At 35.5% G+C, this 26,359-nt stretch overlaps 2 protein-coding genes and 1 pseudogene across 2 annotated transcripts in view; 1 reads left to right on the top strand and 2 right to left on the bottom strand.

Annotated features, from left to right (window-relative positions):
• WDR89 (WD repeat domain 89) overlaps positions 1–23,036 on the bottom strand; it is a 110,770-nt gene extending 87,734 nt beyond the window's left edge. Inside the window, exon 1 of the mRNA XM_074327391.1 lies at positions 22,998–23,036. The gene's annotated coding sequence lies outside the window, so the exon portion shown is untranslated. The remainder of the gene's footprint in view (positions 1–22,997) is intronic.
• Positions 1–26,129, bottom strand: part of SGPP1 (sphingosine-1-phosphate phosphatase 1) — a 30,743-nt gene extending 4,614 nt beyond the window's left edge. Inside the window, exons 1-2 of the mRNA XM_019733535.2 lie at positions 22,998–26,129; positions 6,735–6,824 (exon numbers count right to left, since the gene is read on the bottom strand). Coding sequence (XP_019589094.2) covers positions 6,735–6,824; positions 22,998–23,693 — 786 coding nt within the window. The 5' untranslated portion in view covers positions 23,694–26,129. The remainder of the gene's footprint in view (positions 1–6,734; positions 6,825–22,997) is intronic.
• On the top strand, positions 12,178–14,462 carry LOC109448334 (peptidyl-prolyl cis-trans isomerase D; annotated as a pseudogene).
• Positions 26,130–26,359: the final 230 nt, after the last annotated feature.

Genomic DNA, 26,359 nt, shown 5'->3' with positions numbered 1-26,359 from the left:
CGGATTAATTCATTGGTTATGGTTGAACTTGAATGCTTTCTTAATTGGTATCTATTCTTAAGCCGACCAGGAATATTATTGACAATGCTACTATATTCTTTCTTTTGATGTTCCCTGGGGTGGGTCTATGAGTTTCTTGTAGGAATGGAATGGCAGACTCATAGGATATATGCATGTTCAATTTTACAAGACAATAAAAAATTTCTAAAATGTTTGTAGAAGTTTATTTCTCATCAGTTGTTGTATTTTCCTGATTATTATTTTTTTCATAAATTTATGGGCTATTTCTTTTCTATGCAATGTATATTTGCGTCATTTGGGCAACTCTTCTTTTGGATTTTCTTCTTGCTGATTTACATGATTTCTTTATACAGTCTTCATATAAATCCTTTATCAATAAAATCTATCAATAATATGTGTTATAAACATCTTTTTGGAACTGGTGGCTTGCATTTTAATTTTCTTTTTGGCATCTTTTGATGAATGTAAGTTCTAAATTTTAATGTAGTCATATTTATCAGTATTTCTCGTTTAAAAAAGTCTTTCCTGTTGCAAGATCATAAAGGAATATTATTCAAAATGTTTTTTAAGTTTGCCTTTTACATTAAGACTGCAGTGTACACCAAATTCCTGCCATTGTTCTCACTGTGCAGTAGCAGTTCAATAAAACCTTTGTCATCGATTGGCAGAATCAACAGTACAATGCTTGAAACATTGTTCTAAACAATATTCAATTCCAAACTATGGAATATAAAAACGGCTACAGAAGATACAGACAGTTACTAAACAGACTAAGAATTGAATATTCAACTAAAAATTTTTGAGGAAATAGGTTGTTTTGTTCACCACCATCTTTTTAATTAGTTTAGTATATAGTAGACGCTCAAATATATGTTGAATGGATGAATGAATGAATGAATGAATAAACAAAGCCTTTATAGGAATTTATCCATTTTAATAAACTCGACTGAGTTATTTGTAAATGCATATCTTTACTGTTTCTCAACAATTACTGTATTATAGGTATTAGAAAAACATTTAAAATTTTTATTTCTACATAAAACAAGTTTTTACTGATATTTTCCTATTCTACAATATGAAGTGAGATTATTTAAAATTGTAGTTGTTTTATATGACTCCTTTTATAGTAGGTAGGAAAGATATAATTAACAAAATGTCTCGGAAAGTATCAACTAAGGCAATAAATACCACTTGTGTACTCAAAGTTCTTAGTACATATGAAGCATTTCATAGCTGGCTTCTGCCTATCATTAAACTTCAATGCCAGATCCCACAATGAATTTGTAGACTCTATTTCCTCTCATTTTGGAATTACATTTCCCACCTATATTTTAGGCAAACTATTACGTATCTTTTAAAATTCTGCTCAGGCATCTACCTCCTTCATAAACTTTCTTCTCCTACCCCATAATAAGGAACGTCCTTCTCTTTGCTTCCTTACCATCTTCTACATACCTGCAACAACAGTTATCACATCATTTTCCATTTCTTTGCCTGTTTATTTCTCCCCAAGACCAAAGGTTCACAACTCTTGCTCCCCCATCAAAACCACTCAGGGAACTTTATAAAAATATTGGTGCCTAGGCCAATCCTAAGAATTACTGATTTAATTCAATGAAGTGGGAGTGGGGCATCAGTATTTTTTTTTTTTTACAAAAAAGCTACCCAGTGATTCTTTTGTTTAGCCCCAGTTGAGAACTACTGCGTTACATATTTATATTACATACTAATATTTAGACTGATTTCTCAAAGGCAAAGACTTTATCTTGTTTATATATATATATATATATATATCTCCAGTGCCTAGCACACAGTAAGCAGGCAATAAATATTTGGTTAGTTAAATTAAGACAGTTAAAGTAATTCTTTAGACTCATCACATTTTGAGTGACAAGAACTCTGTATGAGAAATAGATGAAACATAATTTCAACTTAGACTAAAGACCTTTTCAGGGAATAGTAATAATTTGTGTACTAAAAACACTGCTGTAAGACTACATTTATTGTCACATTTAATCCTTACAACCACCCTGATATGGCTTGCCTGGGACAATCTCATTTTGCTGTTGTCCCCAAAGTAAATATTAAAAGTTCCCCATTTATCCCTTTAAAAGTGTCCAAATTTGATGAAAATTTATGGTTATTTTAATTAACCAGTTTTTAAATAAAGAAAACTAGCCTAAAGTCACACAGCTAGTTATTTAATCTCGTAGACTGAAAGCGCTCAATACATCTGTTGGCTAAAAAAAGAAAAAGAATATTCTCAACACTAGGAATTAAATATTGGGTGTGAAGAGAAACTAAATTTTCAAAAATTTTTTTGAACATGAGGTCTTCCCCAAAAACTCACTGATATACACTAAAAGTTACCTAAGAATTTTGGTTAATTGAATTTTACAGCAATTACTCAAAGATCCAACAAGTACCCAAACCGACCATAGTTTTGAATATGGAGATTGTAAATTATGTGACTGTCAAACTCTATTCTTCATATTTCAGATCCCCAATTGCCAAATAATTTCAGTTTATGAGGTTATGCTTCTTTTGCTATCTTACCCCTTCTTCCCTAATTTGTAATTAAAGGCACAGGTCTTGGGGAATAAGCACAGGACAGTAGCTGTTGCTTCATTTTTTTATTTAAATTTCATGACTGATTCAAAATTTTAAGTTTTATGCTAATGTGGAAATGTTTTGAGCCTTATAATTCTCAGAATGTGTACCAAGTTAGATATTTTAATTAAATGACATTTGATGAGTTATTTATATAAAACCATATATATTTACTTTAAGGTTAAATGAAAGCAGGGTTAATAGCTCTGCGATCGGCTATTTTTAAAATTACAGTTCTTTTATATTATAGATGTAAGTACATGTTCATTCCTATAAAATGTTTTTTATGATACCTTAAGACTCATATCAATTATACTTCTGGAAATACATTTCAGTATGACATAAAAATCCAATATTTGGTGTCCTCTACTTTTTTTGTGTATCTCCAAGAATATTAGATTGCTACAAGACTATACAAATCTGCTTCCTTTTTTGATTGAGTCATTGTTTATGATATTACCCAGGATAGTAAGGGCATTTTGAACCTCCATGCAACAAAACCAGAAAGAAGGAAGGACTGAGTTCAGGATATAACTATGGTGGCTATCGCTGTGATATTAATGTCTAACTAAATGCTTTTAAGCATCACACCACAAAGTGTGCAGTGAAGAAAATTAGTGTTAAAAACATAACTCAACGTAGCAAATTTTCCAAAAAGAAACTTGGCAATTTTAGAAACTTATTATAATTTTATGCCCTTAAGGTTAATTGACAATTATGCATTTAAGTGGATTATTCAGGGTTATCATCAAATTTCTGGTAGAGAATATCAAATACCTTAAATTTAATAAAAATTTATTATGTATTAAATTTGGAATTTTCTCCTTTTCATTTTTCCTGATGAGGAAATAAAACAAGAGAGTCTAATCATTCATTAGTTGTGACTAGAATTTAGAACTCTGCTTGTCTCCTAGTGTTTTTTTGTTTTTTGTTTCTGTTTTGTTTTAGTTATATTTCAGGTGTCAAGCTTCTAATTTTTAATATGCCACTGATACAAAGAGGGTTTCTAACAACAAAATGTATTGTTGGAATGGATTGTGTTTGATCATCTTCTTTACGACAAAAATTTCAACATCCATCCTTAATAATAAAATTCAAATGTAATACATACTAACTATAAAAAAAAAACAAGAAAATACAGATAAACATTAACAGTTATTATCCAGAAATAACCAATATTAAAACTTAGTGTTAACTGTTCTAGATCTTTCTCTGAAACATGTTTTTAGGGGTTTTTTGCTTTTTTTGGCTTGGTTGTTTTTATTTTTATTTCTTGTTGTAAAAAAGGGTTAGAGACAGACACTACTTTACAATCTCATAATACCTTTCTAAAAAGCTTTTCCATATATAGACATATAAAATGTTAGTAATATTTGGGGTAAATGTAATTACAACATATTCATAATTTTATTAATGTAGAAACAAAATAGAAATTTCACAAGTACTCAGTCTAGTAACTTGAAGTGGCTTGTGTTTTAAGAAATTAAATTTTGAGAGCTAGGTTTGATCATAAATGAAGAAAAAAATGGATGTAGTAACTCTCCTTTTCTGCAGATAAAGAAAATTAATTTAGAGAAGTAGGTGGATATTAAAAATAAATGAATCTGTTACTCTTTGTGTTGTAACAACAACAAAGCATGTAGCAAATGCTGAATGAAGTGTTCATTATAAATTATTTAGAACATATTATTAGAACTGAATTCTTAATGTTAATGAAGATATCAACTTACATAATAAGGTATCTAATCACCTATTAGAAACTCCTCGGGCACACAGCCTATAGTTCCATACTAACTTCACAATAAACAGTGAAGATTCAAAATATGATTGAGAAAATAATTCAAACAGCAAGTAATTACTAAAACATCAAAATATAGGAAAAGCAAAAATTGTGGGAATATATTAGACCCAAATGTAAAAAAATGAGTTCATTATGGATATAATTTCATATATCAACTATAAAATAAGAAACAATATATTATTGATGAGGAATAGTTGTGGTTATAACACAGAATCATAATTTACAATCGTTATCTGGTATATACAAAATGAACTAAACTCAGCTTGAATATCTGACCAATCCACTAAATATTTCTCTCTTTTTTAAAGAGCACCATAATTGAATATATATATATTCAATATAATCAGATTCTTATTACTCATGTTATGGTGATAATGAATCTAGGGATAGATAATAGTATTTAATATCTTTTTCCTTCAATAAATATCAAGGATTCATTTATTTTATCACTCAAAGGTGCATAACTATTTTGAAGTTCTTTAGGAGTGACATTGCTAACTTTTGGGAGTAGAAAGGAATAACTCTAACAAGGCACAGAGATGGATAATAATATTTTCTTATGACAAATTAGATTTGATATAAGACTATGAAACTTAATCCCATAAAATTAGTAAAGAAGAGCAAAGAGAGAGAACGGTACATAAATTCACAATTTGTATTAATATAAATAATTATAAAAAGTCAAACACAAATAATTTGCTTATTACAATCATATTTGGGCCTTTGGGAAATTTTATTAGTGAAGGGGTAAGTGCTAGAGGCAAACAATCTAAGTAAGAAATAGGAACCCAGTATTTCCATAGCTATGACAAAACCTAATGAGATATTTTTATAAGCAGAAAATTCTAAAAGTGAAAGTTGTTAAGGACAAGAAAAATTTTATGTAACTTATTAGAAATTTATGGATTCTGTGAATTAGTTCATATTATCTCCACCATTTTCTGATCGTTTATCTAACAATATAATACATAATACGTTTACAGAGTGTGTTAAGAGACACCACACTAGACGCAAGGGATAGAGAGAGAGAAAACAGTTACTTTTCTCACGTTGCTTGTCTATTGTGGGTGACAGATAAGGAAAAAAAGCACTTTCAGTTTAGGGTAAGTGCTATGCCAGAATTATGCTCAAAATGCTCTGGGAGAAGGGTCACCTAACTAATACTAAGAAAGTAAAGATGGGGGCAGCCTGATGGCTCAGTTGGTTAGAGCTCGAGCTCTTAACAACAAGGTTGCCAGTTCAATTCCTGCATGGGATGGTGCGCTGTGCCACCTGCAACTAAAGATTGAATATGGCGACTGGACTTGGAGCTGAGCTGCGTCCTCCACAACTAGATTGAAGGACAGCGACTTGGAGCTGATGGGCCCTGGAGAAACACACTGTTCCCAATATTCCCCAATAAAATTTAAAAAGGAAAAAGAAAGAAAGGAAAGATGGGAAAGGTAGGAAATAAGAGCATTTCTGTGAGTCTTGAAGAACGTATAGGATAGTTAGTTAGGCTAAGGTGAAGGGCATTTCAAGTAGAGATGACAGCAATCCCAAAGGTACACCTTTTGCATTTGAGGAATCATATAATTCAGTATGGCATCATATTTGTGTTTCAGGAAGTATATTATAACAGGAGACTGAACATGGAGCCGTGTCAAACCAGAAGTAGGACTACTGATTAAGAAGCTGTTGAGTAATCTGGTTAATTGATGAAGCCGGCCAGAACTAAAGGAATGTCAATAGGGGTAAAGAGGAAGGGAAGTGAGTATATGTAGCTGAAAACAGTGCAGGGTCCCTATGCTGCTGCTTTTAAAACTGCATTGCATTTTCAAAATAAAATATCTGTTGTGAGCCCTAAAATACTGTTGGGAAAGAAAACTACAGTTTAATAATATAAGTATAAGTGGCACCAGGATAGTTTAAGTGCATTTAAGTTTCTAGTCACTGGGTCTTCATTAATACTAAGTAGAGCTCTCCTTGGTTTCTGCATTTACATTGTTGGTTTTGACTCAGCATTAGGAGAGCCAGAGAAGAGAATGAGAAGGAAAATAAAACTGAGACTGGAAAAAGGGAGAAATGTTATTCTAAGTATAATACTTGGTTATTGTGGGTGCTGGAAACTCTTTCTATGACATACACGATAACTATTTTAAAACTTCACAAAGCATGTTGATTTTTTGCAAAACACAAGATTTATAACTATATTTTCTAAATTATGTTTTATATTACTTTGCAAATGATTAAAAATTATTAATTATTAAAATGCTTGTCAATTTCAGAAAAAAATCAAGCACTATGAACACATTTTCCTTACCAGAATGGAGTGCATTCCCATGTAAATTCTACTTAGGCAAACTAGGGAACACCAGCATGGAATAAGAATCAGTCCATATATAAGAGGATACTAAAGGGGAAAAAAAGTAAAATTAGTTAAATAAATTAGGTTAAATATAAACAAGCAAATTAAAAACAAATCATTATGCTATAAAATTCCACAAAAACAAAAACTATGAGTTTTTATTCTCCATTTTATTCCCAGCACTAACCCTAAGCATGGCACACAGCAGACATTCAAGAAATACTTCATGTATGAACAAGTGAATGAAATCTGATGTTTTTACACTCTTCTTTGTTGGAACTGGCTCATTTTTGCTTCTACAGTAAAGATTCAACCACCAGCATGTTATAGAAGAATAAAAACAGGTAGCAGACATACTTTTCACATGGCTCAAAAATGAGAGTGCCTCGGGAATATTGCCTGAATCTGGGCATGTACGGGTCCGCACTTCCCTAGGGAGGCGGACAGCATTATCTCGCTCTCACTCCCATTGGTAACTGCTATCTGCAATTTCTATTGACATTTCGCCATCTTGTATTCAATATTCAACACCTTGTAACTTGTTTTCCACTTCTGGCCCTCAACTAAAATTTTAAATTTAAGTATTTAATAAGTATTTCTTATTGAGAAACTTAAGTATTTAATAAGTATTTCTTATTGAGAAAATATTTGATAGGATACCGGAGAAGGTCATAAAAAAGAAACAAAATGTAGACAACTCTTGGTATCAACGGCACTGGTTTAGGAGTTGGCTTTGACTCTCCTGGGATTAGAGGAGAGGAAGAACGAGTAGACTTGCAAGATGGTAAGTTTGTAAAGAAGGGGGGGGGGAGGCACATTTGAAGCAATTTATGACTCATTATTTCAAATTTCTCAAGAATTTGAAGACAAGATGGTTTAACTCAGTAGGAATTCAAGGTGGTTCAATAAGAAGTGAGGTTGAAAGAAGGGAGTTAAGTAGGGTTGTAAGAATGGTAAAGATTTAGAACATAGTTGTTTTGATTTGACTTTTCTACTGCATTTAATATGGCCCACAACTTTCTTCTTGAAACTCCAAATACCCTTGATTTTTATAGCATCACACTCTCCTGGTTCCCCTTTAACTATATATTTTTTTCTGAGTTTCCCACAAGAGACTGTATCTTCCTCTGCTTGCCCTTTAAACATTGGTATAAGTAAGAATTCAGCCCTTACTAGTTTTTTGCAGCCTCACCTTTCCTATTTTTTCCTCTACTTAGCATGACGAAGACCTATCCATTTCCCTAGGTTTAATAACCACACAGCCAACTACTGCACATATCTCCACCTTGAGGTCCCTATGGAGTTAAACCCCAAATACCTCAAACCAAACTCATCACCCTCCCAATCAAACTTGTGCCTCCTCTCATATTCCCTATTTCATTTGGAAACATAATACATGTAATAATCTAAATGATAAATATGAATTATCTTTGATTTCTTCCTTATCCCTCATATTCAACCAATAACCAAGTCTTGCTGATTTTATCTTCTAAATATTTCTTGATTCTGTCATCTCTTCTCCATCCGACGTACACTGCCCTTGTTCAGATCCTCTTTTCTAAGCTCCACCTATTTTTCTAGCCATTTTTCCATATGCACGAGAAACTTGGTAATGAGGCAAACAGATGCGTAACCATATAATGAGGTAAGTGCTATCATATTAGCATACTGAAAGTTCAGAGGGTGTCTAAGGAATGAGCATTTAACTTAGTTTAAAGATGTAAACAAAGACTCATAGATTAAGTAAAATTCAAGTTGTCCTGAAAGATGAGTAGGATTTAGTCTTTAGAGAAAAGGAGTGTGTACAGGGAAAAAAAAAGAAAAAAAAAAAAAAGGGGGTAGAGGACATTCCAAACAGCAGGAAGGAACACCGTGAGCAAAGGCTTGTGTACAAGACACTGTCAGTAGTGTGGTTTTCTGGTAGAATAAGCTTACGTTCTTGGTGGGGGGAAGCACCAAATAGTAGACATAAGATATGTAAATTATACATACGTATATAAATAATATAAAATACATAAATCATACAATAAAACATGGTAAAAAGTTTGGAGAAAGAAAGAGAACAGGTGTTGAAAAAATATCAAGTATTCCTTCTGTTTCTCCTACATCTTCAGTTTACCTGCAGCTAGATTGGGACCAGGTGACTAGTTTTGACCAATAAGCTGAGGAAAAAAGTGACTTATGCCACTTTCAATCATTCTATGAACTCTCTTTTCCCCACAGATGTGATCCTGGAAGGCACATGTTGAGATTCATCAGAAGATGGGGAAACTTCCGTCAGCCTGGTTCCTGAGGTTCTAAGTAGAACAAAGTTGTGGGATAACTCATAATGAATATGTAACACAATGAGAAATAAACTTTTGTTGTTAGCTGAGATTTGGGGGTTAAGTCATTCCCAGAGCATAAACAAGTCTATCATAATTAAAACAGTAACAGAAATAGCATCAGGAGTTTGGGAATATGCATGGGGCAGGTTAAAGTATTAAATAAACGATAGTCAATGTGGACTTTATTTAGAAGCTGATTTGAGGCAAGACTGGATGGAGATAAGATAATTAGCCAAGCAGATATCCAAGGGAAGAACATACACCAGGCAAGGGGGTCAGGTACAGCAAAGTCTCTAATGAGGAAATGTGACCTGGCAAGGAGGCCAGTGTGGCTGGAGCAGAGGGGGAGAGGAGAGAGAAGTAATGAGGGCTAGAGCAAGCAGAACTGAGGCCACTGTAAGAAATTTGACTTTTATTGTGAATCAAAGGGGGAGTCATTGAAGGGTTTTGAACAGAGTAGTGTCATGATGGCTGCTATGTTGAGATTAGACAATAAGGGATCAAGGGTGGAAACAGGGAAACCAGTCAAAAGGCTGTTGATATAACCTAGGTGAGAGATGACAGTGGCTTCAGTCTCTCTATCAGGCACTCAGACCTTTTAAATTTTTCTGTTAATTTTTTTAAAAAATTGTTAATTGCAAGGAGAGCCAAATAAGTAAACAATAACCAAGAAATTCTCCTATGCTAGCCTCTTTTTTTTTCTTTCACTTAGACCCTATAAGGAAAAACGTACAGTTATTGATGGGAACTATTTATACACAAAAGATTGAAGAAAAATTCGTTTATAAAGTCTCAAAAGCTATGGCTGATGGTGGGGCAAAGGGAGAGTTTTTGAGTAGGGACAATGAAACAGAATTTAACTTAACTCAAACCACATCTATTCAGGTTTAAATAGGAGAGTTGGGAATGCAATCGAGTTAGAGGCAGAGGCTAAGGAAGAAGCTATGAGCCTTTTTATTTTCCTTTTCCCTATTCTAGAGCACCCTTAGACTTCACTGGGGATAGGTTAACTAGTTGGGAAAAGAATAATTCACTTTTATTCTTATTGATTGGTTGATGTTTTCAGCTATTAGTCTCTTCCTTCAGAGTATTTTTCCTAGATTTTCTTTTTCTGGGAAGAAACACATTTGGGGGAATACCTCATCCAATTCTGACGATATGTGACTTTAATATTTACTCCCCACTGAATAAAAGAATTCTGAATCACAAAGTATCAAAGCAAAGAAGCATTTCATCAGTTAACTTTAAGCAGATTTTTAAAACCCATAAATTTTAATACTAAAGGAAATAAACTAGATCTAAAGTGAGATCCTGTGGGGAGAGGAAGAATTATGCATAATAACCAATTCACCTGGCATATTTATTTATATTTAAGAATATCCAAACTGCATTTATCTTTAATTTTATATTAAACTCTCTCTAAAATCAAATTTAGGACCACTATCCTCATTTAGATGTAACTGGAAGGAAAATAGATTTATGCAGAATTATCCTTTCCTAAGAAATAATAGAATTTGGTGATGAAAGGAGAACTGACTCTGGGTGGTGAACACACAATGGGATTTATAGATGATGTAATACAGAATTGTACACCTGAAATCTATGTAATTTTACTAACAATTGTCACCCCAATAAAAAAAATGTTATAAGCCAAAAACCAAACAAAAAAAGAAATAATACAATTTATTACAAATACATAAAATATACATAGACTACTCTCCATTTCAGCCATCTTTGTTGGTTCTCCTTTTCTTCACAGCTCCTTAATATCAGTGTACCCAAGGGCTTAGTTGTAAGGGTACTTCATTTCCCAATCTATACTTACTCCCTGAATGATTTCACACAGTTTCAGCAATGACATACAATCTGTATGTTCATAACTCAAATTTCTGTCTCTACCTGAGACCTCTACTGAATCCCAGACTTGTATATCTAACTGCCTACTTGGTATTTCCACTTCAATGTCTAATAGGCATCTCAAATGTAACACGACTAAATCTGAACTCCTCGTTTTTCTTCCATTTCTTCATCTGACAAGCTACTTCTGCCGATATCTTCTTTCCAGTAAACAAATTCTCCATTGTTCCATTCTGAAGGCCAAACATCTTGTTATCTTTGACTTCCTCATTCATATCTATCATCCAATCCATTAACAGTATCAGTTATATCTTCAAAATATACCTTGTTGTTAATTGTATCCCATGGTAATTACAAAGAAAGTATCTAAAAAAACATATACAAAAGGTAATGAGAAGACGATCAAAATGGTATACTATAAGAAAAATCAAACACAAAAAAGCAGTAATGTAGGAAATGAGAAACAAAAAAGGTATAAGACATACAGAAAACAAATAGCAAAAGATGGAGATTTGCAGAATGGATAAGAATACATGACACCAAACTATATGCTGCCTAAAGAGACTCACTTTATATCCAAAGACACAAACTGGTTAAAAGTCAACAACTGGAAAAACACATCCATGCAAACAGTAACCAAATGAGAGATAAGTGGGTTATGTTACTATCAGACAAAATAGACTGTAAGCCCAAAACTGTTACAAAAGAAAGAAGAACAGGATGTATTGATAAAAGGTCAATTCACTGAGGGGATGAAACACTTATAAACACATGTGCACCAAATAACAGAGGTCCAAAATAAATGGAGAAAACATTGACAGAATTGAAGAGAGAAATAGACAGTTCTACAAGCCAGTGTCATCAGCAACGAAAATCTGATCTTCCACAGAGTCCCTTTCCTATGTAAAACTTAGCAAGTATTTAAAAAATTCTCCAGCAGTCTCTTGATCTTACCTCAAGATCAGTGCAAGTGTAACATTTTTCATGCCTTTTGAAAAGTGCAAGCCACCTGAAAAGAGTTTGACCTTTTCCTTACTCTGGGGAACACGACTTTAAATTTCCTTGGCTTTCAGCGTCACGATAATGCTGTCCACTCTGCTTCCTTTCTTCGTAAAGTGACTGTCATCTCAATGAACCCACAAATTTAGTCATTTTTTCATCTTTTCCATAGCTTCATCATACACTACTGATACTCCTTTGGCACTTTCCTTCCATACAAATTGGTGAATTTCCTCTTCCTTTTTCTGGACACACTGTATTATTGATTCATTAACACTGAACTCAAGGTCAACAGAACTATAACTGCTGCCTGAATAAATCTTATCTAACACACGTATACTTTCTTTGTAAAGCATATCACAGCCTTCTCGTGCCTAGGAACACTAGGCAGCACTGCAGCACTGTGCTTGGGAATCATTTTAAACAGTGAAACCACCAACAAAGAGCACAACAATGTGCAAAACAGGACACTAAATCGACTGTGAAAGAGTCTTTTGTTTACAGTGTAATAGCTGAAACAAGAAAGCAGAGCACTGCCTTGTTCAACTTTGGCTGGGAACATGTACACCAGGTGACTCAAACTTGTCACCAGTCTGCACATGTCTATATGCATGTATTAATTTGGGGGTTACACATAAATTCCAATGAGTAGGTAAATTTACAAATATGCAATCCACAAATAATGACAATCAACTGTACGTAGAAATTAAATTACTCTTAAATAACTATGGGCCAAAGAAGAAATCACAAATCCCTAAGAACTACTTAGAGACAAATAAAAACAAAAACACAATGTACCAAAAATTATATAATGCAGTGAAAGCAGCACTCAGAGGGAAGTGGAGAGCAGTGGATACCTACATTAAAAAGAACAAATGTCTCAAATTAGTCACAGCACTACACCTTAAGGACTAGAAAAAGAGAAGAAAACTAAGTGAAAAGCTAGCAGTACTAGGGAAATAATACAATGATTAGAGTGGGAAAAAAATGAAATAGAGAATAGAAAAAATAATAAAGAAAATCAACAAAACCAAAAGTTGTTTCTTTGAAAAGATCAACAAAATTGGCTGTCGGGTTTCAGCTGGTGAGCAGCCATGAGGTACTTACTCGAAGAGGATTCCAAACGCAACGGCAAGTGAAAATGTTGCATCTCTTCCCCCAGGTTAATCTCAGTAACCCCCGAGTTTTCCTTGACACCAACATCAGGAGGCGAGCAAGTTGGTTGAACTGTCTTATAATTGTTTGCAAATATTATATCCCAAACTGCAGAAAGTTTTCGTGTATTGTGTACAGGAGAAAAAGGCATTGGACCCACCACTGGGAAAACTTTCCATTTCAAAGGATGCCAATTTCATCGAATTATTAAGAAGTTTATGATTCAGCATGGAAAATTCTCAAATCAGAACAGGACAGGTGGAGAAAGTACTTATGATGAAAAATTTAAAGATGAAAATTTATATTATAAGCATGAACAGGAGTATTTATTGAGTATGGCAAAATGCAGGCTGAAATACAAGTGGTTCTCAGTTCTTATCATAACAGTTCCGACTCCTCATTTGGATGGGAAATGTGATATTTGGCCAAGTAATTAAAGGAACGGATGTGGCAAAAATTCTGGAAAATGTAGAAGTGAAAGGTGAAAAAACTGCTAACTTGTGCATTACTGTAGAATGTGGAGAACAGAAGGAAGGGGATGATGGGGAATATTCCAAAAGATGGTTCTGATGACAGTCATCCAGATTTCCTCGAGGATGCATATATAGATTTAAAAGATGTAGATAAAATATTATTAATAACAGAAGACTTAAAAAAAAACATTGGAAATGCATTTTTGCAAATCCCAGAACTGGTAGATGGCCATTAAAAAAATATACAAAAGTTTGAAGTTATATGGAAGGTTCAAAGGCTATTACTGACAAAAGAGATAGATTGAAGCTGCAACCTGTAGCTTTAAGCTGCATGCTGAATACTGGTGCTTGAAAACTGAAGATGTCAAATTGGCAGGGACCAATCGACAGTTGTTTGGAGGCTCTTGAAACAGACCCATCAAATACCAAAGCATACTGTAGAGCTCAAGAATAGCACAGATTAAAAGAATACTATCAAGTACTGGTTGATCTTAAGAAAGCTCAGGAGATAGCACCAGAAGACAAAGCTAGCCAGGCAGAATTGCTGAAAGTCAAACAAAAGATAAAGGCACAGAAAGAGAAAGAGAAGGCAGCGTATGCAAAAATGTTTGCTTAATAAGGAATTCAGTTTTGCTTAAATATTATACATTGATTGTATAAAGGCAGTAAGAAAATGTAAGGGGTTTTTGTCTACTATATATAATCCCTAATATGTTTCTATTGATACTTCAGTTCCTCATTGTTTATAGTTTAGAAATACTGACACGCGTACACTGTTAATAAAAGTGTTACACAATATTTTTTTAAAAATCAAGAAAATTGACAAACTTTTAGCCTGGCTGACTAAAAAGACAGAAGATGTAAATAACTAAAGTCAGAAATGAAAGTGGGGCATTACTATTGATCTTACAGAAATAAAGAGGATTATAAGAAAAAAGTATGAAAATTATATGCCAACAAATTAGATAACCCAGGTGAAATGGACAAATTCTTAGAAACATACAAATTACCAAAACTGACTCAGGAAGAAATATAAAGTCTAAACAGACTTATAACAAGTAAACAATTGAATCAGTAATCAAAAACCTCCAAAGAAAAGCCCAGGTTCAAATTGTTTCACTGATGAATTCCACCAAGCATTTAGGAAGATTTTACATCAGTCTTTCTCAAGTTCCCCCAAAAATAAAAGAGGAGAGAACACTTTCTGACTCATTTGATGAGACTATTATCACCCTATTATCAAAACCAGACAAAGACATGACAAGAAAAAAACTACAGAGGAATATCCCTTGATACCAATGCAAAAATCTCCTAAAAAGCATTAGCAAACCAATCCAACAGCACATTAAAAGTACTATATACCATGACCAAGTGGGTTTTATCCCAGAAATACAAGGCTTGCTCAACAAGAACAAATCATCAATGTAATATACCACATTAAAATAATAAATTAAACAAAAACAAAAACACATGATCATTTCAACTGATGCCAAAAAAAAAAGACAAAATCCAACACTCCTTATGATATTAACATGATAACGGGCATTTATGATACATCTACAGATAACACTATACTCAATGGTGAAAGACTGAAAGGTCCACCGCCTCCATCTCCCAACCTCCAAGATTAGGAAAAAGACAAGAATGTCTACATCTCACCACTGCTACTAACACTGTATATACAGTAAGTTCTAGCCATAGCAATTAGGCAAGAAAAAGAAATAAAAGACATTTAAATCGGAAAGGAAGAAGTGAAATTCTCTCTATTGACAAATGACACGATCTTAAAAATAGAATAATTCCAAAGAATCCACATTCATTTATCTATTACTAGAGTAAATAAATGAATTCAGCAAAATTGCAGGGTACAAGTTCAACACACAAAAGCTCTCTTCCTAGACACCAGCAATAAACAATCTGAAAAGGAAATTAATACAACAATTATAATAGCATCCAAAAGAGTAAAACACCTACTGCGTTTCCCCGAAAATAAGACCGAGCGGACCATCACCTCTAATGTGTCTTTTGGAGCAACAATTAATATAAGATCCAGTATTATATTATATTATATATTATATATTATATTATATAAGACCCGGTCTTATATTATAGTAAAATAATACTGGATCAAAAGACACATTAAAGGCACATTAAAGCTGATGATCCCGCTAGGTCTTATTTTTGGGGAAACATGGTAGGAATAAATTTAACCAAGTAAGTGAAAGATTGGCACACTGAAAACTGCAAAACATTACGAAAAGAAATTAAAGACCCTTATCTTGACATAGGCTATATTCATGCACTTGGATATATTTTATATATATATATTCTGTATATACACATATATTACATATACTTATACATAATATTATTTTAATTACTGTCTATCTCTTTCCTCAAGAATGTAATTTCCATGGGGGCAGGGACCTGAGTCGTTTTGTTCACTGCTGTATTACCAGTGACTACAATAGTGTCTGCACATTGTCAGCAGTCAATAAACTCTGTTGAATGAAATAAACATAGCCTTCCAACACTAAGGGTATCAGTCGTACAGTATCACATTCATGATAAGTTGGGGTTACCAATGATACCGTAGTATCATTCAGTTCCTGGCCTCAAACCTGGGCTGTGTTAACCTTTAGTTCTAAGAGCATCTCTGGCTGGAATCTACCATAATAAATTGCAATCTGAAAATCCTTTTAAATAAACTTAGGAAAGAGAATTTCCAATGCTTGTTTTAGAATAAGCATTAACTTTACAAAGGTACATATTCTGCAGCTTAAGCTATTAAAACTATACTACTAACTTTCTAAAACAAAGTAACCCAAATTGCACAGAAATATAAAACTCACTTCATACAATAGCACATTATGAACTATATTTTCTCTACTAAAAGCAAAACAAACCAAAAACCTTAATCAAAATAGAATGGTACTTCCCACAATGGTAGACTAATGTTGAATAATATATGGGTTCAAATAGGTCAAACAAAAATTGACCCATATACAGTCATTTAATGTATACATCAATGATAAAAATGTGAACTGAAACATTTTCAACTCAATCCATTGTTTTGACCAATTCACATCTGATGTCATATTAGTTACTGTTTCTCTTTTGAATTGTTAAGTCACGAAGTATCAGTTTAACAATAGAACTCATCACGTAAATGTTAATTATAATTTAAATATATTTTATATTACAAAGCATAATAAAGAAAGTACTATTGATTACCATACTAGTTGATGTACCCTTATGATACAAAAATAGGAACTATTTCTCAATTCCTGTACAGGGAAGGGATTTGTGAGGAAAGAAAGAGAAGGGTTATCTGTTTTAACTTATGTATATCATTTTAGAGCTGCAGGCAGACCCCAGCTTTCCCGATAGTTAAGATAAACAAGAAATTCCTGATTCCCTCTGCAGAAACCAGAGTAGACACAAAAGAAACAGTAAATCCAGTCTTCCAGACAGTTTCCAACTCATTAATTCATTCTAATTCCAATCTATCAAAGAATTTTTTTATCTAATTGTCTCTTGGATAATCTAGTCCTGTTTGCTTCATGGCCCCAGAAAACTTCTCTAGTATCTAGTGTGGATTCTGTGGGATTTGGTTTTTAAAAATCCCTATTCAAATCTCCAGGCTTGGGAGCGAATCTAGGCTGGGGCAACAATAGCTCTTAGCACTCTGGGAGAGTAAGTAGAGTAGGAGCAATTAAGTACAGTAATTTTCAAAATGCAAAATAAAACTCAAATTCTGTCTTTTCCACATTGGCAAATTTGGCAATTCTGTAAGAGCCCTAGTTTCTTTTTTTTTTTTTAAAGTCAGAACTAGGAAGACTAGAAAGGACTACTTCTTCCCGCTCTGCCATAGCAATCTAACCAACTTCTTTCACTTCTGATACATCTTTGCTGTACTGTCCTCCATTTCACTCTCACTATCTACCTTTATTCTTACCTAATCCAATCCTTTATTTCTGAGAAATGAAGTGGGTGGATTTTTTTAAAACCAAAATTCAATTCTAGGCAGATGTTTAAAAAAATGAACGTGGATTTGTTCTTTACTGAAATGTTAATAGATTAAATAATGATATTTAACATATAATTTACTCTTACATACCAGGCACTATTCAGAGAGCTTTATAAACATTAGTTCATTTAATCATCAGAACAACTCTTTGGGGTACATATTCTAATTTAAATTAAACTGAGGCAGAGAGGCCCAAGATCAAACAAATATGTATTAAGTTATAGAGCTGAGATTCAAACACTGCAAGTTTGATTCCTGAGTCTGAGCTCTTAACCACTATGTATTATATTGTAATAGCCTATTCTGATGCCTTTTGCAATTTACCAGGCTTGTTACTTTACATTTTTATCACTACACAAATAGGTAATAATTTTAAGTTTGGTAGGAGTTTCTAGTTTCTAGTATCTTTCTTAGAGAATGTTGACCTTTATCTGCTGAATTTATCTCCTCTAATAGGGTTTTTACTTAAATTTAATCTCAAATCCTATTTTAAAAAGATGAAAGAAAAATTTATAAGTCCTTCACATTATTTTCAAAATAATAACTTACCAAACCCAAAACAGATCACAGGACCTCCTAGATGCTTTCAATTTCATACAACCGTCTAATCTTTTCACTGCACATCCTACACTACAGGAACACTTATCTAAATATTTCCTTCAGTTATTCTACCAAACGGTTTTATTCCTACTGATATACTTTCCGTAACTATCACACATAATCAGAATTATTTTTTATATTATGGCATTTTCCATTCACATTCATTGAAGTTAATAAAAGTAAATAAAATGACTTGCAATTAAAGCAATTACAAAAACTTATCTCTAATAGATTTTTAAAATTTCAAAGTAACTTAAATATAACAGGCACCCAGAAAAAAATTATATTTTGAATTTGAGGAATGTATAGTATATATGTAAACAACAGATGACAAGGATAACACATCAATGATACATTTGCCTTGTTCTCATATACTCCTAGTTTAATGAAAACTGATGCAAACTTTCTGGAAAGCATTTTGTTTATATATAAAAGAGCTCAAAATGTTCTAAATGTATATACATTGACCTTGTCATCGCTCTTCTAGAATTCTATACTAAGGATATAGAAATATAGGCAAGGGTTCATATATTAAAATGCTTATCCTATATACACATACATACCACACAACAACGAATAAGTCAATATTTATCTATTAAAATGTAGTAATTTAAAATACGGGTTTTTGGAACTATACAGACCTGGCTTTAGCCATTTACTACATGCATTTATTGGGACTCAAAATAAAAATGTAAATAAGAAATCAACTTAAATCATCTTGAGGAGAAAAAAGACATAAGGATATAGAGTGTCTCACAGAACACTAAGGCAGAATGAAGCTGAGCTTCAAGAAGAAACTGGAACTATAAACTGAACAGTCATAGGATCATCTCTTCTTTTTACATATATGCTTCATTCTTCTTTTTCCGCGGACCAGCTTCTCTACTCTTCAGTCCACAAGGTAGAGGAACATTTCTGAATTTACTTCTTCATTGAGGAAACCTGCCCAAACTCAGTATCTATTCTCAGTTCCTGATGGACAAGACCAGGTAGATAAAACATGGCTGCCCAATAGTTGCGGGAGCTTTTAGCAGGTTGTCAGTGAGGCACATCCTCAAAAGGTGCCTCCTTCTTCGGGTGTGGAACCATGGGCTACTTTCATAACCTCTTGGCACCAGTTTCCTCATCTACAAATGGAGATAATATCTACAGTAAGGATAACCCTACAGTGTAAAAACTATTTTGTAGGAATATAAAAATATTACATTCATTAAGAATGTTTTCTAGGAATTTTTACTGATTGGAAAATTTATGACATATTAGTGTTCTCCAGAGAAATAGAACCAATAAGATGTATCTGTGTGTGTATGTGTGTATGAATGTGTGTGTGTATATATATATGGAGAGAGAGAGAGAGAGAGAGAGAGAGAGAGAGAGAGAGAGGTTTACTGTAAGGAATTGGCTTTATTATTGGATTTAAGAATTGTGGGGGCTGGAGTCCAAAATGTTCAGGGTAGGCCAGCAGGCTGAAGACCCAGAGAAGAGTTAATGTTGTAGCTCAAATCCAAAGGCAGTCTGCTAGCAGAATCCCCTCTTCCTTGGAAGGGACAATCTTTTTTCTCTTAAACCATTCAACTGATCAGATAAAACCCCACCTACATTATGGAAGATAATCTACTTTACTCAAAGTCTACTCATTTAAATGTTAATGTCATGTAAAAAATATCTTCACAGAAAAATCTAGAATGTTTGACCAAAAATCTGGGTACCGTAGCAGAGCCAAGTTAACAAATAAAATTAACCATCACACATAATATTAAATTTTAAAAAAAAAACACCTCATATACAATATGGCCCCAATTATTTTCAAATTCTAAGGAAAAAGTTAGCTCTAGCTTTTTCCTATTCTTTTCACTTCTCTTCAAGCCTTCTGTAAGTTTCTGTATTTATCTTGCTTGTTCTCTTAGCATTTAACAATATTAACTACTTTCCTTTTCTAGAAATCCCCTCTTTCTTTCACTTGTAGTGTCCCTTTATAGTATATTTTTATGATATTGTCCAATCTATACCCCTCTTCTGCATACATCCCCACTTAGACCCAGCAGTGTGGCCCTGGAGACACACTGTGTGATCCTGCTGCGCTCTTGGCCACAACTATTGAATGATGAGGCATGGACAATGGCCCTAGCGAAGCAAAACCATTGGCTGGACTGAGTTTAGATTCTTTTTCCTAATAGTAATTTGAAAGAAAGTCAATCAGTCTCTGTTGTGTGCTTGAATTTGGAAATGTTGTAAAACTAGGGTGAGAGGCATACACATGCCAAAAAGCAGAGAGATAAGAAAGAAGCAGAAATGAGAGATGGGTGGCATGCCTTTAGTTCTGACGGTATTCCAGAGCCTGGCTCCATTCCTTCAGGACGCCTGACAGCACTTTCTTGCCCTTGACTTTCATGAGATACCCTCTCTGGTCTTCAAATAAATTTTGTTGTTGTTGTTTTCTGCTGAATCTAGTTCAAATAGGTTATTTAGAATCCCCGTATATGCGCGCGCGCATGCACACACACACACACACACACACACACACACACACACACACACAGCCTTAGACACACCAGGCTTTCATTGTTTAATTCTTTTCCCAGTTTCTAACATTTTTTCATTACCCACTCTGGACATCTAAGCCTCCAAAGTACTACAATACTAATTGACAGAGGACCAAAACAACTGAGGACATAAACAACTTAAGCAAAGGAACATACTTTTGTTTTCAATTCACAGTAAGGATTTAAAAAAACTATAAAGGTAAAAAAGTTTTGTTTTTTTGTACTGAATTATTAAAGTCAACCATCTATAAATATAGAACTTTTACATAAGGGAGTGTCTTTCAAAATAACTAACCAAAAGTAAACAATTATTCAAATTTAGAAGTTTATTCAAATTTAGAGTGAAAAACATAAAACAAGAAATTTAAACTAATTATATAAGATTAATTCTAAAGTAATTGGTCAGTTTCCACATCAATAAAATGACAGTTTGAAACTAGGTTTTATTTCCAAAGTCCTGTCTAGCTCAAATTCTAAAGTTGTACAATACACAAATTCCTCAAACTTTGAATTAAATATACTAGGTTGTTCAAAAACTATAAGGTAAGCTTATTCTAATAATTCAAATAACCCTGAAATGTTAGAACACTGACAGAAGCATCCTGTAAACAATCCAGCAGTACTGTTTTCAGACTTCCTGTAAGCATTATGTTCTGAATGAATGATGAGCAAAAAATAACTATTTTCTCTTACTTAGACTGCTAAAATTAATAGCATGCAATATAGCTACTCATTGAGAAGTTATAAAAAGGCCTATAGTTACAGAATCCTGAAAATCTCAAGAACATAAGAACATAAGAGAAACATCATTAGCTAACCAGTAAATATCATACCAAACATATCTGAACAACAACCTCAAATTCTGAAATATTTAGATTCAATAAAATTTGAGATATTTATCTCTTATGCAAAACAGGCAGCACTACTTTACAATCTGAGTTTCACTGTAAATCTCCTTTGGTTAAATAGGAAAAAAAAACACCTGTCCATGGTACTCTTCACTAATAATTCTGTCATTCTTACTATGCACATTACATATTTTCCATGTTAAAGTAAGAGAGATGCACTGCACAGAAGTGTCCATGAGAACAAGATTTTATCTATACTGAAACTAAATCTGGGAGAAGTAAGCTTATCAAAATGGAGTTTTCTACAAATGTTTATTGAACAATGTAAGGTGATTTTATGCTGTAGCGGAGGAAAAATGACAAAGTCTGATTCCTTACGTTCCCCATAATTATTATCTTTATTCTTAAATTAAGGGACCAATTTGCAGGATGAACAAATCTCCTTAACAATTTAAAAGACAGATAAAACAAGACAGCAATCTAAGAATACATTTTGCTTCTATAAGAAAGAGAATTAGTTTTTAAACTTAATTTATGGACCATGAAAAACTGGCAAAATTTAAAATGTTTACCATTAAAAACTCATCCCAAATTGCCAGGCTGACCCTGCTGTCATACTTGCCATTTTTACAAACCCACTAATATGATCAAGAACCCTATTAAGAATAAAACCAAGCATTTTTAAAGCTCAAATGCTGTAGCTCAACAGCTACAAATAAAATGCTATAGCTCAATAGCTGTTACTACAGATCAGTAATCCAGAAGATAAATTTTGCACCTATCAGCAAATTAGCAACCACACACCCTTTAAAAAGAGAACTCAGGCTGTTCTCCATTAACTTCCATAAAGGGTGGCTGTGGTTTAAAATTCATCACTTCTTTGCCTGGACCTTCCATGTTTGTTTTGGTATTATATTATACTACTGTTTTATAAACACTGTCTCAGAGTAAACTTAATGAATTTACCTAAACCTGAAACAACCAGTGTAGGGGGAAGGCTCCACACACTGTGGTGAAAATGAGTCTTAGTTACCTAACAACTCATTATAAGGACATTATAATTAATCACAATTCTATTCGGTACATCACAAGAATTAAAACCGTTTAAAAACTCAACCAAAGCCCAGTGATGATATATTACTTCACGAAGTTTTCCCTTTGGGTTCTAAGAAAGGCATGACTATTACAATATAGTTTGAGGGCTAAATCTGTTTACCCAATCGCTGAAATTTTTAAAACCTAGAAAGGAAAGGGCCTGTTTGCGGGCACGGTGAGAACCTGCGGAAAGAGAAGTTTGGGAGCGGAACGGCCAAATCAAGATAATCGTGCAGAGCAAAGAGAACTCCGAGTTCTGTAACTCCCCCAGGCGACCAGAGGGACCCTTACCTGCCAGCGGCCGTAGGTGAGGAGGACCATGGAAATGGGGATGGCGGTGCCGGACATGGCATGGGTAGAGGGCATGCTGTACTCGGAGTTGTAGAAGACCTCCAACTTGATCACGGGCGGCGAGGCGGGCCGCGGCCAGCGGATGATGTCCTTGGTGCACTGGCCCAGGTACATGACCAGCACCCAGATGACCACGAGCCTCCGGCCGACCAGGGCGTCCAGATTCCATATCCAGAAGGGGAAGAACAGAATGTAAAAGAGTTCGTTGCCCAGCTCCGTGCCGAAGCAGAACAGGTAGTAGAGCGGCCAGTTGCTCACGTGGGCCAGCTCGCCCTCCTCGTTCGTCAGCGAGTTTCGGCGCAGGGCGCCCGCCCGCCGCGGCGAGGCCGGGCCCGGCTCGGACGCCAGCCCGTTCCGCACGCCGTTGAGGGCGCCGCCGCCGCCCGGCTTGGCGGGACACTGATTGCGGTCGCTTCCGGGGGTCCGGGGACCTCCGCACTCCTCCGGCTGCGGTTCTCGACGCCGACAGTCTCTGGAGAGCGGCGCTTCCTCCTCCTCATCCTCCCTCAAGTCGGCGGAGGCCACGGCGGAGCGGCTCAGCGGTGCTTCCACCCCGCACAGCCGCTGGAAACGGGCCACTTTCTGCGGCTCCTGCAGACGACCAGCCAGCAGCGCCAGGCTCTGCCTTAGCGACATGATAACGGGACCCGCACGTCCTACGAACCAGAGGACGGCAGCGGGAGGGCGGGCCGGTCCTCGGTGGAGCCCCCAAACGTTCCCGCGCGCCTGGCCAGTGGCAGCAGCAGCAGCAGCACCTCCCTCCACCGGCTGGGCTCTGCCGGGTGACGGCTCCACAGGCCGCAGTACTCGCCGCGCGCTCCCGTCCCGCGCGCCCCTCCCTCGCCGGCGCGCGCTCCGCCACGGTCCGCCGCCTCCACGCGCCGGCGCGCGCCGCGCCCCGCCCCCACTGCCGCTCTGGGAGGGTCCCTGCTGCGCGGGTCGGCCCCGAGCGCATCCGGCGGCATCTGGGTGTTAAAAGAGGGCCCCACCGCAGCCTTGAGGATCGTCTTAGTACCCACCAGGCGTCGCGGCAATCGGCGTGCGGGAGGTTGCGCGTCTCCGGTCTCCAACTTCAGCCTTCCTTCCCTGCAGGCTGGTGTTGCCGGGCTTTCCTCTGTAGAACGTTGGCTCAGAGAGGCCACGGTCCTGATGCTAGCTAGCTTCGCCGGTGCCAGTGGCCAAGCACCCGGACATCCTGCTGGCACAGAATCAAATGGTGAATGGTGAATGAAGCGAAGTAAGCACCACGCTCCCGGAATCGTTCGACTCAAGTAATCACAAGTAATTACAAAGCTGTCTCTGACAGTTGCTGTTCTGAAAGCCACGTGCCAGTTGACCAGTGGTGGCAAGACTAGATGTAGATTCCTGGACAATACTGTGTCATTGATCAAATATTTCGTTATAAGTTAAGAGATCCCAGTTATTTTTGACTTACGTGTAGAATTTCCTTTTAATAAATTCTAAGCTGGGAGGCTGGCACTGAAGCAACTGATGGCTGAGTACAGTGCATAGATTTTTGAAGTTTGATAAGGTTGATTTAGAGACTTAACGTTCCATGTCTCGTAAGTTACAAACTTGACTTCTAGAAAAAATAGTTTTTATTAGAAGGTCTCAGAACTCTAATTCCAGTAAGTTATTTGGGGTAAGGTGAATGTCTATACTTAAAGAATTTGAATCTCTTCCAAGAAAGAGGCTGGAGAATTCCCCTGCCCTTACTTATTAGAAAGATTTCCTGCTTTTCCAGGGAGAGTTATTCTCCTCCTCCCACTCTACTTGCTAGGCTGTGACCATCCCTGCCCTCAAGTTGCTCACAGTATAAATGGGGACAGAATAGGCCCACCTCTAGAGTACAGAACAGATGGAAAGTGCTAAAACAGAGACATAAGGTGCTCTAGAAAGAAGAAACAAGATGACTAAGGACAGCAGAAAAGGTGTTAGGTGATTCTGTTGAGCTGGACAGTAATTGAAAGCAAGATGTCAATAGATGGAGAAGCATCTTAGGAAGAGAGAAAATGAATAAAGACAGGGATGGAAATGTGTAAAAGTGTATTTGATAAACAATAGTTCATAGAGTACAGAGTAGGAAATTTAAGTGATTGGAATGGGGTTAGAAAGGGAAGATACAATCACATTGTTAAGGCCTTGAATCCAAAGCTGGGGATTTTATTTTGTAGTCAGTAGGGAGTTTATACAAGGCTTTCTTTCTTTCTTTTTAATTGGGGAAGGGGAACAGAACTTTATTGGGGAACAGTGTGTTCTTCCGGGACTTTTCCAAGTCAAGTGTTGTCCTTTCGATCTTAGTTGCAGAGGGCGCAGCCCACCATCCCTTGTGGGGGACCAACCGACAACCTGTGGTTGAGAGCCCACACTCCAACCAACTGAGCCATTTGGCACTGGCCCAAGTGGGAATTGAGCTGGCAGCCTTTGGCATTAGGAGCACGGAGCTCCAACCGCCTGAGCCACCGGGCGGGCCCGTACAAGGCTTTTAAGAAAGGGAGTGACAACATCAGAACTGCATTAGAAAGATAACTGAGAAGGAAATAAAACATGAATTGCCAGCCATCAGAGACCAAAGGCCAGGTAAATAATTAGAAGATGATTGCAGTAATCAGGTGAGAGAGAGAGAGGGCCTGAACTAGAGCTGTAGTTCTGAGCCCTGGGAGGAAAGATAGATTTGAGCACGATTTTAGAACTAGGAAAATAAAGTGTTTCTTTTGAATTCACAGGTCTGCAGCCAAATAGGTTTGCAATATATACCTATATGCAATCATTATGCTGTATGCCTTAAACTAATACATTATTCTATTACTTAAGAAAATGATAATATTCATTTTTAAACTGAATATTCATTAATATCCATTTATTTTCTTTTGCCTACCTGGAACCCAATTTAATTTTTTGTTTGTTAAGCTACAAAATTTGTACTTCCAAACTGCTTACCATAAATTATGACTATTACTGAAATATTTTTGACATGTAGGTGTCAGTACATAGCACATTATGGACATCAATAATGGTAATTATGAATTTGTTATTTTTGAATGATTAAACCTGTGTTTATTAAATTCTTACATAAATACCTAAGGATTTTTTTTCTGTTTAAATGTTTCTTTTTATTAATTTCAGGTGTACAAAACAACATAGTTATTAGACATTTATACACCTTACAAAGTGGTAACCCCAACAAGTCTTCTATCCACCTGACACCATACATAGCTATTATAATATCATTGACTATGTTCCCTATACTGTACTTACATTCTGTGATATTTTTTAAATTCTAGTTGACATTCAATATTATT

Source organism: Rhinolophus sinicus, linkage group LG03, assembly GCF_036562045.2.
Source record: "Rhinolophus sinicus isolate RSC01 linkage group LG03, ASM3656204v1, whole genome shotgun sequence".
NCBI classification, from domain to species: Eukaryota; Metazoa; Chordata; class Mammalia; order Chiroptera; family Rhinolophidae; genus Rhinolophus; species Rhinolophus sinicus.
The sequence above is the reverse complement of the archived record's forward strand: the minus strand, read 5'-3'. Positions and strand labels throughout refer to the sequence as shown.